Below are 13154 nucleotides of genomic sequence, written 5' to 3'. Positions count from 1 at the left end.
TTATCATGGAAACTGTAATACTGGTTCATGTTTGCACAAATGAAGTATCCCTTTTATAACAAATAATCCTCTTGTTTGAGCTGTGCACTTAACACTAGATGGCAGTCTTAACCTTAAAGGAAAGTCTTCGAAATAAGGGAAGTTTAATTTGGTAGTGTCAAGCTGTGTGTGTTTATGTGTATTTATGTACTGACTTCTATCTGACTGCTCAATCTATCTGGTCGGGATCTGAACCATCTCAACTGACACTTAGCTGACAGTGATGACAGATTAAGCCCTCTCTCTCTCTCTCTCTCACACACACACACACACACACACACACACACACACACACACACCCCTTCTGAGAGTCAGAGGTGGAAGTGTTTGGCTCAGTACGCTGCAGTGCTGTTAGTGCTTATGTTTGATATTAAACAGATATCATTTCTCTGAACTACTATCAAAGGATTTAAAGGCCATGATGACAAACCTTGACAATTTTTGGCCTTTGCTCCCTTTCAAAATAAACTGCAGACAGAGACGACTGTGCTGATCCTCCCGCTGAGCCTCAGACCTTGCCCAGACCTCAGAATCATTCATCTATCATGAAGTGGAAGCTCATTATAAAGTGCCACTTAAGGGATTGGTGATCTACAAGGCTAAATGTTTCTTTTTCAAAGCCAGAAGTTTATCATTTCAGGAAAATTGGTCTTTTAAAGTCAATTGTTTTCAATTTGTTGTTTGTGCTATTGATAAATGATTGAGTCTACAAATTAACAAATAATGTCATCTAAAAAGCTCCCATGCGTATGAAGTGAAAATAGAAATGCGTAAAAAAACATTTATTTTCGTTACAATCCAAGCAAAGGGATGTTATTTTATTCATACAACTCAAGCTGCTTTACATCATATTAGGAATGGCTTTAAGACAAAATACGTAATGCACTCAAGGTGATTTAAAGTATCATCAACATCAAGGTGGGCATGAAGACATCTTTATATATATCTTTTTACTGAACATTTTTAAGCAAATTAATTAAATTAATTTAAGCAATTAATAAAATAATCTGTATCTCTTATTAATTAAATGCATGGCAAAATAGCTTTTGCCTTTTACAGCCATCATCCAACCGTCCAGTCTTATCCGTCCCTGTTTTTACAGATAAGGAGTGGGCTCTATTTGTGGATCTCTGATATCCAGGTCTACACCATGGTCTCTGGATTGTTTACAGTGTGTTTTGCACACACACACAAAGCCCATTTTTCCTCTTTATAAAAAAGAGAGTCTATTCAAGGGATGGATATGGTGTAAATCTATACTGGCCACATAAATGTAAAATGTTAAATGGTTTCCTCTTCCAACAGTGGTTTGTGAGTATATTTTGTGGATATCAGTGACAACTTTCATCCTATGTAGGCAGTGGCCCATGATACTTCATATCGTTAGGAATTTACATTACTTGATAGAAGCCCATGTTGACTCAGACATTAATATATTTAGTTTTGGAAATGTTGATGTGTAGAGGTGTCCTTAATTGTCATATATGTGTGCAGTTAAGGTGACACTAATTCAATCAGCTGGCACAAATCTTTGACTTTTCAGATGATCTAATGGTAGGTTGTGATATACACCTTTCGAAAATTGCACAAGGAATGCTTTGCATTTTTTCTGAGTAAAAGTAAGTCTGTTTTCCTATTATACCCAATGTGTACACTTAAAAAAAACGTCTTTATTGAGGCTATGTCTGCAGGCGCTTGTGGGCCAACATGTCAAGAGTATAGGCACAATAAAATACAGGCTATTTCAATTCAATCGTTTTAAACAAACGATTAAAACAATCATGCACATGCATGTTTGATAAATAGTCGGCCAAAATGCATTGAAAAATGTATTTGCATTTCAGACATTTACAAAACCCAAATATTTGTACACTTTTATTTGCAATAGGCTAAAATAAATCAGCATTAGGATAGGCAAATCTTAAAAAAAAAAAAACAACAACATTTGCAATCAAAATACATTGTGCAAGTAGGTTATGTCACAATAATCAGCTAAAATTTTATAGAGAAAGACTTTTGGCTAAATGTAGAAATCTAGTCTTGACAAGTAGTTTAGTACCCACTTCTTTTATTGAGATACCGTCGATATAAAGGATATTGAGGGATTTGTTGGCGTTAATTATCGGGTCTTAGATTGTCAGTACCCTACACCTTTTGACCCCAGCAGCGCCTCTAAACCCGCCTGGAGGAATGAGCGGCATTTTTCAGCTGCGGGCAGGAGGAGGAAGAGGTGGGAGGGGAAGTTACGACGTAGTACAGAGACCCACAGTCAGTCAGTCAGTGAGTTAACCAAGTTTCCAGCGACTCAGCCATCACGGTCTCTAACTTTTGACGGTATGATCTCACTCAGCGTCGGTAGAGGGGATCTGAGCGGCGGTAGGAGTCCGTGATAGTGGGTTTGGTTGCGGAGGTCGGGCTCGGTCCGACCCGGTGCAGGAGAAGCAGAATATGGGTCAGACTGCTGTGTCTGCAGTGTCTCAGGCTGCGAGCGGTGAGTGTGTGTACATACTCTGTGTAGCTCTCCCTCCCTGTTTCCCTCTCTCTCTCTCACACACACACACACACACACACGCACGCACGCACGCACGCACGCATTCCGCTATCTTTATTCAGGATGTCTGTTCATTTTCTTGGCTTTGTCGTTTCTGTCGAGTTATTTATCAACACTTTAACACAAACAAAGTGCCAACCGTGTAGATGCTAATATGGAGTGAAGCTAACATGTAGTGTTTGAAATGAATGCATTATGTCCTTGCATCATTATGCTCTACAGACTGAGCCTCTGTTTCTAAATGTGTGTTACCTAACTACTGTAAAACTAGTGAAATACCTAGTTTTAAAGCTGCAAAAAAAAAAGTGTTGTGTAACCATGAGAGAGTTGTTATAAAGCTGCATTGTAGCTGCTGGGTAATGAAGTGCACAGTTTGACATGAGTCCAGATGAGCTGAAGGAGAGCAGCTTAGTTTTTTTTTTTTTCTACAAGAGACCAGAGGACTGTCTGAATCCTGTCATTTGAATGGATTTACATTAATTTTACTGTCAGGAACTCTTAAACCAAGATAGCATCATCTCAAAAGTCAACAAGTGGGGCTACAGTTGACCAATATGCTCATCACTGACTAAACTAGAGATTATTTCATGGTTAGCAGCCGAAGATATTTTGGAACATGTTAATTCAACAACCCGAGTAAAACTTGGTTCTCTTATTTAAACAAAAATCCAAAATCCAAACACTCACATTCATGACAAAGAGAAGCAGCATATCCTACTTTTGATCAGCTTGAATCATAAACCAACACATTTTTTTTTAACATTGTTGCATGAAAAAGGCCAACATGATTCCTTTTAACAGCAATCAATTTGATGTCTATCAATTAATGAGTGGATGAGCGCTTGAGGTTTCCAAAGAACTACAGCGATTGATTTAGCGAGCCGTTGGTCTTTTACACTCTGCTTTTCTCAAACTGTTATTTTAGTTTGAAGCAACAGGTCAAAGGAATAAAGAACGTATACAGAGCGCAGTGATCAAAAGGGTGTTTAAATATTGCACCTTGTGTTCATGAACAGACGGGCAGATTATTGAGCAGCTACCATTCAGAATATTGGACACGGTTGAATAAATAATGAATGATGTAGGAGTTGACAGTTTTTGTGTGTGAATGTAGGATCAGGCAGAGGGAGGAGAGTTTAATGGCCACAACACAAACACAGATGGAAAGCATCTGCACTCGCTATGTCCGTGCAATATTCTCTGTTTGTCAAAGTGTCATTGTAATGGGAAACAACATTGATTTGTTGAACAATGAAACAATATTTGCTGAAATCACAAAGTTAGCAACATGCTATTTTTTTAATTCAAATTATTGGCCTTGATGAGACGCCTGTTCAGGCCAATTTATTATAATTAGCTATTAAGGAAGAAATTAAGACTAAGGCTGTATTGAGAGGACAATAGAGGCGTATGATGGAGTGTACCAGCTTGCACAAATTTAAGTGATGCCCCCGATGCTGTGCCTGTCTTCTTTGTCGGTTGGGTGAATAGATATTGCTGTTTCAACTCATTCACATTTTTCATTTATTGCATGCCGCCTGCAGGGGCGTCCCCTCCACAGTGGACTTGCGTCTAGTGCTGCTCAGTCCACATGGCTTTTTAAGAGTAAAAGAAAAGGCTGGTCCCACATTTAAGACGCTTGTATTTCAAATTTGTAAAAGATCTTTGGGACTGGGTTAGCTTCAGACTTTGGGAAACACTGGGTTAGCTTCAGACTTTGGGAATCACTGGGTTAGCTTCAGACTTTGGGAAACACTGGGTTAGCTTCAGACTTTGGGAAACACTGGGTTAGCTTCAGACTTTGGGAAACACTGGGTTAGCTTCAGACTTTGGGAAACACTGGGTTAGCTTCAGACTTTGGGAAACACTGGGTTAGCTTCAGACTTTGGGAAACACTGGGTTAGCTTCAGACTTTGGGAATCACTGGGTTAGCTTCAGACTTTGGGAATCACTGGGTTAGCTTCAGACTTTGGGAATCACTGGGTGAGCTTCAGACTTTGGGAATCTCTGGGTTAGCTTCGGACAAGCAGAACAAGAGCATCCCCTCTTTATTGACTGCTAACAGGCTTTTGCTAATATTTTGTATTGAAGGGAGTGGAGAATTGCTATGTATCTGATTGGATGAAGGAGGGAAAAGGTTTTCTAGCTGCATTTATTGTGGTCACATTTTTTGACAGTCTTTGAAACCTTGCTGCAAGCTATCCGGAAGCTCATAAGCGATGTGTTTAAGACCCCTGGCTTATACAGTGTTTAGCCAATTTTCAAGATGATTACATTCTTGATTTCACTCAGTAAGGATGTTGACTTACTGTACGTAGTCAAAGGATTGGTTAACCATGTCTGTCCTTAATACAAATCCTTAATTACAAAAAAAATAGTTTCAAAGAAGGACAATATTCCCCTTACAGGATAAAAAAGACAAATATGACCAAAATAAACTTCCACCAAAGGTATGTGAAAAGTGCTGTTCCTCCATGCATATGAAGTATTTGTTTCTTTCCACCCATAGTCCTCGTTCTGACTTCTTCTCCATTACAGTTTAGTTCACATTTTTGATGGGGACGCTTGAAGGCAGTGAGTTACAGGAAGCCACAAAGAACTCCGGATGAAAACAAAAGTGGATCTTTTTACGATGCTGTCAGCATTTATAGTAAAACTGTTTTGTAGCGCACTTAAGCCAACATGTATAGGAACCTAGCCTCGGGCTATAATTATGATGTATATGCTTTGGATGGCTGCATTATGGCTTACATAATAATGCTGTGATGTGCTTCAAATGCCTAATCTACAGTACTCAGAGCAGAAGAGGGAAATGACTCTGTCAGGATCTTATTGAAAGATCATTAACATGAAAGCGTCTGAGTTATAACTGTGTTTAAACACTGCGAAGTTAAGGTTCCTGTTTCTTTGGTTTGATTCTCAATCCAAACTGCCGGGTCCTGTGAGTATCATGGGTTTAGCAGTGCCGACACCGGAGAATGTTTTGGAAGAAATGACCCAAGTGTGTTCAAACTGCAGCGAATAACCAGTGTCGCCCCTCCCTCAGATCTGCCCAACACATCGTAATGTCTGCTTCTCCTTCCCTGCGTTTGCCCTCCTCTTTCCCACATTTTCTTTTCCGCCAGTTTCCACTTCTCCTCGTCTCTCTTCGTTTTTTCCTCCTTTCTCCCTCCTTCATCGCTCTTTCATGACGCTGGCTTCTTCCCTCCCTGGTGACTTGTCCAGAAGGAAGGAAGCCTCTCCCTTTCCTCTCGTACTCAACACATGTTCATGCTAAAACGTCTGGAAAAAAAAAAAAAAAGGAAGAAGAAGCTAACAATGGCTTTGTCATGCACAGCAGCTCAAACCCTGAAATGTATAGTTAGAAATGCTTGTCACAGTTGACGTCGTGTGTGATTACTTGAGATGTCTGCTTTGTCTCCAGATGTGTTTCTGATTATCCTGCTCATTTTCACAGCTGTTATATATCCCGTCCCCGATTCACTCTTGGACCATGACACCGTGACTCACAATTTTTCAAATTAAAACGCCTCAGCGTGAAATCCAGGGAGTCAATTCAGCAGTTTACTGTGTGTAAATACATCCCAGAGTTAACCATACGTGGATTGGAGCCACGTGTCTTTATTAGGAACATCTTTGTAGTCTGTATGTTGGAAATAGTTTGAGATTTCATTATAAAATAACCAAGTTTGCTTGATAGTAGCACCAATACTTATTCTTGGGTTAATTCATCTTGCTTTTAATGACACATTATACAGGATGTCTTTAATTTGTCACATTGTAGCATCTTTTCAAGGCTTTGTTACTTGTCATTTTAAAGCGATAGTTTCCTATTGTTTTTGGTGCTTCCACTTCCTTTCTTTCTTTAGCTGTTGATTTCGGTATAGGACACGGTGCTGTTGCCATGCCAGCTGTGTCGTCCTGCCGTTTTCAACAAGTCACAGTTGAAAATCGGTTTCACTGTGAGACGACACTGTGGTGAGATTTTGTCACCAAAAACGAAGTGCTTCATTTTTAGAAAGAGCTTGGCTGTTTTTTTTTTGTTGTTTGTTAAGAATCCTGCGGGAGGGCAGGATTCTTTTTATATCCCATGGTTTTATCCTGGAGGTTAAAAGGTTGGGGAGCGATCACAGACATGCTTTTTTTTTTTTTTAAAACAACACTGACTGACAGTTGGAAACAGGAAACAAACTGTGGTCTCCTCCAGTGTTCACACACCAACTACCACCCAACATGAGCTCTTCATAAACTTCATGGCTTTGTAACATCACCGATTTTAAAAAGAACGACCTCAGCCCACTCTCTCCGAACCTTGCCTGCCTCTCTTCAGCTGTCCTGTTCAAGCTTTCGATGAAATATGCATTTCTAAAGTTTCAACATGTAAAAAAATCAAATCAAATCTTTCATCCTTATGTCCCCTCAAACTCAACGTGTCATATGTGAGAACCATGCAAAGATTTATGCAGGTTTCTCTTCGTTAAGATGACTGCTGACTAACCAACCGCCGATCATTGCTGAAATAAGGAAACAGATCATCTTGTCAGTTGACTTTTTTTTGGTCGATGCTCATCTTCTCTAAAGTCACGATAACATTTATTATTTATTTTTTTGCTCCACCGTCCCTCTCCTCTTCTTTCACTTTCTCTCTCCCTCTTCCGCTCTGCAAGCTCGTCCATTGTCCCAGTTTGGTTCCCACTCGAGGTTTGATAGTGGGACTAATGGTGATGATGATCGCTGTTACTGATTTTCCCATCATTAGCAGCACAAAGCAGCTGTTGAAATGCACCCATTGTTGTGATTTGATATCAGCACAGAAACAGGATGTGATTGTGTGTGTGTGAGAGAGAAGAACTAAATTGGTGTGTGGGCAGAGAGTGCACTGGGCCTTGCTCTGCTCTTCTCCATGTCTTCACTCTTGGTTCTGACGCTCTTCATTGTCATGCTGTGTATTTGCTCGAAGATTTGTCCTAATTTCCTCAATGTATCCAGGCTCATAAGGTGAGTCTGTAATTGTTCTGTCCTGCTGAGGTTTAAAAAAAACAAATAACAGCAATAGCAGAGTTCTGCTTAGTTTGAATGTGGTGCTTTTCTTTTTGAAGCCCCCATTCACAATTCAGGTGAATAAAACCCAAAGTCTACGTTTAACTTAAATCTACTGTAAGGAACTTTCACTTAGTATCAATCTTGGAAAACCCCTGTGGACAAAGCAGAGCCTCGTATGTCTTTGCAGAAGTGTTCTTGAACTGGCTGAAATGTGGTTGTTGTTACTAATGTTGAAGGAAGACTCAGAGTCATGAGCTGAGATTAGATTTTTTTATTTTTTTTTGGGAGGGGGGATGTTCTTTATCAATCCGTGAGGAAGAAATTCTGGTTTACGCCACTCCATTATTTTAAAGACATGCTTCATTAAGTGGAGAGACGTCAGAGTGGCTGCACAGCGGGAGGTCAAGGTCTCCTCGGCTCGACTCAGGAAGTGCTCTGACACCTCTCCAGACACCAGACCACCAACTTCCATATCATAGCCTGCATCGGTACTTGAACCAGCGTTCAACTGGTTCCCAACCTAAGTCCCTAAGAACTGATCTACTGCCGCCCCATTAACGTAGCCTTGAATTGGCCATGACCCCGATGGCCGATGCAGACTGTATTTTATCAAAAGCAACTATGACCAGTAAGTTCAATATAGAGGCAGTTTATCCATAAGCTTCAGATCAGTGAGACATACTGAGAACAAGATGTTCTGTTTTGACATCAAACTTCTATCATTGCTGATCAAGGCCAATCAATAAATTGACAATGAGTTCCATTGAGTTGATCAGTAAGAAGTGAATTTGCTCTTACAGATGGCTTTTTTTTTCGTTCCTAGAGTATGACTGTTTTTTTTGGGGGGGGGGGGGGGGTTCAGACCATTTTTGGCAAAAGGCTAAAATGTGTTCTGCCAACTTTGTTGCTTGTGTTTTCAGTTTGAGTCTGTGAGGAATCTGGGAGATTTTGTGTTGTTGCATAAGCCTCTTAATAGAATTAGCAAATTACTGCACGGTTGCCTTGTCATCCAACTTTTCTTTTGTTTCTGAGGAGTAATGGAGACGGACATGAGCTGAGATCAGATGGTCCGTGCGAAGCTTGGATTGATATTTCACTGTCGCATCTTTAGTCATTGTTGGATGACATGTATTCTTCTTAAAAGTAACTCGAGTCATTGTTGGAGTGTTTATAATGTTAATGTAGGTGTTGTTCTATCTTGTAGTTTGTGTTTTTGAATATATAAACTACATTCACGGCAGCATGACAAGGTTATTAGCACATTTAAAGTTAGCTTACGAACTAGCCAGCCGGCACTGAGGGGCGGGAACCATTGCCATGGTAACAGCGAGCTCTATCAATCGAGACGTCGCTGTGACACTCTATGATCATGGGTGGTGTAGTTCTTTCAACACATATGGAGAATAAATCTTTTTCTTCAAACGAGGCTGATATCAGATGAGATTGTGTCTCTTACAGGAGCATAAATCGTCATTTTACACTCGGGTAGCTCGTGGTCACTCTACCTGTGATGGTTATGACATCATGGCGAACAATCAAATCGGCAATGGAGAAAATGAACAGGATTTTAACTTCCGGTAACAAACTGTTGAGCCCTCCTGTCTTCAGAGAAAGCTCCGGAGCGTCCTCTGTACGATGTCATCTGACAGTGTGCGACTGTATCGCTCACGATGTACAACCAAAGTTGACGATAATCTGCTCGCACTGCGTAGACCTGAGCGCTCGAAACGCGTTAAATTAATCTCTCTGTTTATCTGGCTCTGATATATTTCTGGAAGGTGCAATTAACAGTATGTGTGTGTATGTGTGTGCACACTTGTGTTTATGTCTGCTGAAAAACCTAAACAGAGATACAGTAAATAAAGTAAAAATGTTGAGATTGTTATTTAGAGAATCTGTATTATTTTACACGTTAAATCTGCTGGACCTTGACTTTATACTCATGAAAATGGTGTATAAAGACTTTTGTCCCCCAGAGGACAAAATTGCTTTATTAACAGTCAACCTTACGACAGGCTAAAAGCTAAAGCTGACTCTGCTCTTCAATTTTTCTGACATACTGTGATAGAATCTATCCGTCAGATCAGCGACACACTTTATTATGAAAAGCTCCAATCCTTCAGATGACATGAAAAACATTTCACCCCCTGTACAGTGTGTGCTGAGAAAGACATTCAGACCAGTTTAGGTTTTTTTTTTTTTTTTTTTTTGTAGCCGGCTGTAAACATGTTTATTTGTGCTGTAAGAACTAGCCTTTTTAAAAGAGTGTGTATGTGACATCTCGGGCTTCTGCAGACAGCCTCACATGGACACTAGAGACAGAATCAGAGAAATGAATGAATCATCTGAGGAGTGATTTGAAAATGTGAATATGAGAGAAGAATTCAGACTCTGGAGCAGCTCTTTACTCTGGAAAATCACCTGGGAACCTGTTGTGAACCCTCATCGTGTTCATCTGTAACTGACAAGACCAGCAAATGCAGTAGTGCCAGAAGAACTGAAATTACTCTGCACTTTGTGCCAACCCCTGAGACTCTGGGAAAAAAAAGAGTCGTAATTTACTGCAGAAATAGTAAAACGTTTAATCCCCAGCGGGGTCCCTCCAGTCAGAGTGATTCAGCAGTAGATGTTATGTAGCTGAAAAAACAAAACCCTTCCTCTTCTTGAATATGAGGAATTGCACCTCTCTGTCCTCCGTGTGGTTCTGACAATACACACACACACACACACACACACACACACACACACACACACACACCATCCATCTGCAGTTTTCCAGAGTTCACGGCACGTCTTATCCTTTTAACAGGAAGGGGAGGAGTTGTGGAAGGACATGGATCTGGCCAAGTCATACAAATACAGGCAGACACACTTCCAGGACTGTACAGACACACTACACAGTGTTGTTTATCTACTGAAAGCTGAATTATATAGAAAGGCAAATAATTCATTCAAAAACATGCTGCCATATTGTCCATGACTGAAGTCTTGAGCTTTCCTTTCACTGCTTTCTCTAATCTTTTTCACAATGGATTTATTGAGTCCATAAAAATTTGAAAAAGCGCCTCTCGTTATCGTTAGCTTCTCAGATGATTCATCAGTTTGTTTGTTTTTTTCTTTAATCCTGTCAGGATGTAACCTTACATCACATGGATCCACACGACAGATAACAGATCTTCTCATTGGTTTACCTTGTGATTTATCAGATCGTTTTGTTTGAAATGAATCCTGCTGAAAAAACCCTGCTTAAAACAAGGACGATCTGTTCCTATTGGATATTGTGTTTTTCATGTGTTATTGTGATTATGATTTGATACAAAGAACCGAGGTGCATGGTTTGTTTAGCAGCTGGTTTATGTCTTCGATCAGAGTTTTTGTGTTTTATGTGTTTGTGTCTCTGCGTGTCTTTCTTCTAGTTGATGGGTTGGAGAAAGCATCAATTGCAAGCTGTGAAGTTGCTGTGGAAAGTGCCTCCAATACCCAAAATGCCCCTGGATCACGGCAGCAGCGAGGAAAGCTGTCATCACTCGGAAAACTGTTTAAACCCTGGAAGTGGAGGAAGAAGAAGACCAGCGACACGATGCAGAATCTGACCATAGGTTTGTGTGTGTGTGTGTGTGTGTGTGTGTGTGTGTGTGTGTGTGTGTGTGTGTGTGTGTGTGTGTGTGTGTGTGTGTGTGTGTGTGTGTGTGTGTGTGTGTGTGTGTGTGTGTGTGTGTGTGTGTGGTGCATTGTTTATACAGCATCATGGCTTCAGGAATGAATTCATACTGAACATTAAGTGCGAACAGCAGCGGTGTTGCTCACAGGCCAAACAATAAAAAAGGAGAGCAGTACACACACTCTCTCCTTTGCTGCTGCGAGGTGTTCGTATTCTGCTCATCACTTCTTATCTAAGTGTTCTCTTCACAGTCTCATGTCCCTCGGGTTGGTTCTTGGCTACTGGTGAGATGCAGAGCGAAAACGATTTATCAAGTCTTTTTTTTTTTCCGATTTCTTTTTTTTTTTTTTTTTGGACGTCGGGTGCTGCTGGAGCGCATCACACTCGGGGGCCCTGAGAGTGCTAATCCTCGTTTCTCAGTAGCATCAGGAGCTCATGGTCTACAGTCAGGGTTACATTTTTCACCTTTTTTTATCTCCATCATGTTCACTTCCTGCTCTTCCATTATTTGTTCTTTCTTTTTTCAATTCAAGGTTAAATACTGTTACATAATACATATTTTAGTAAGCCTTTTTATGATTTTGAGACACCTGGTCAAACGCACTCTGAAATGTTGAGCTTCATTTTTCTTTATCCCAGAACTGACTCGATAAACTCAGAATTGAATATTTAACTGTTTGGAGCATTTGGCATTTTTGGCCATATTCAGTCTGATTTTCATTCCACAGGATTGTTGGTTGTACAGATACTCTAATGTGAATGTAATGTGAGTATGGAATTGGGAAAGATTTGACTCCCAAGAGTACTGCAGAGGTACCCTTGAGCAAGCGTGTCTCACAAAAGTTCAATCACAATTTATAGAGTACATAACATTAAAGATCAACAAGCTTCTCCAAACACAATAAACAGCCTACTATCATGTACTGTGTGTCACAGAAGAACAGCAAATGAGTGTTTAGCCCCCTGCTTGTTGATGTGCGGCCGCAGGCTGTCAGCTTTGTTCCTCTTTTATGACTCCATACACGGTGCTGTCACGTGCGCTGTGAGGATTGCAGCGATGGTTTTTGCAATAAGGAGAACAAAGTGGCTCCTGTGCGAGGAGAAAAAGAAGACAGAAGAAAAGCAAATAAAATGTGCTGAAACATACACTGAACTTCTGTTCATCTTTTCAGTTCTGGAGAGAAAACTCTCCACCAGACAGACGAGGGAGGAGCTGATCAAGAAAGGAGTTCTTATTCCTGACCAAGGTTCGTCCGATCCCTCGGTCACGTGTTTCTTTATTTTCCACGTATCCACTTGTCAGCTGCACAATGTCAGACTTTAATATCGAGATACAGGGAAATAAAAAAGGAGTCAAATGCTAAATGTCTCTGAGTGGTCCATGATGGAGCCTTAATTACAACTCTGAACATTTCCTGACATTTACCATCAGCTCAAAGGGGACAGCTGAAAAACTTCTTCTATCTTGATTATATAAAATGCCTTCTTTTCCCGTGTCCACGTTGAGTTCAACTTTCCCGCCAGTCTGAGTTTCTTTGGCTTGTTGTAACTTCAGTTCGATCAGGATCAAAAAGACTTTGACTAAACCCGATAAAAAACAGGGATTTTTATGTAGAGTAACATTTTGGTTTTTTTGTCTCTGTTAGAGGAAACGATCAGCAGTGAAAATCTGAACGGTCATGCCACAGCAACAGAGACAGCAGAGGAGGTCAAAGTTGACATCGAGTCTCCAGAAAAAGCGCCGGAGGAACAGGCCACTAAGCCTGTCAGCACTGAGGGCAAAACAGGTACTTCCACATCAATCATGTGATCTGCAGCTGGGGGATACCTGAAGATTTCACTTTTAAATCTCTGGACTAG

The 13154-nt window shown here is 40.5% G+C and overlaps 1 protein-coding gene across 4 annotated transcripts in view; it reads left to right on the top strand.

The window, feature by feature from the left end:
- phactr2 (phosphatase and actin regulator 2) overlaps window positions 1-13154 on the top strand; it is a 38568-nt gene that overhangs the window by 9845 nt on the left and 15569 nt on the right. For 3 of the 4 annotated variants that reach the window (XM_079362517.1, XM_079362514.1, XM_079362516.1), the window contains exons 2-4: window positions 11050-11232; window positions 12467-12541; window positions 12941-13081. In XM_079362517.1, the coding sequence (XP_079218643.1) occupies window positions 11050-11232; window positions 12467-12541; window positions 12941-13081 (399 nt within the window). Of the gene's footprint in view, window positions 1-2189; window positions 2531-11049; window positions 11233-12466; window positions 12542-12940; window positions 13082-13154 lie in introns of those variants that run through there. The other variant, XM_079362515.1, reaches the window with a different exon arrangement.

This window comes from Symphodus melops, assembly GCF_947650265.1.
Source record: "Symphodus melops genome assembly, chromosome: 15".
NCBI classification, from domain to species: domain Eukaryota; kingdom Metazoa; phylum Chordata; class Actinopteri; order Labriformes; family Labridae; genus Symphodus; species Symphodus melops.
The sequence above is the reverse complement of the archived record's forward strand: the minus strand, read 5'-3'. Positions and strand labels throughout refer to the sequence as shown.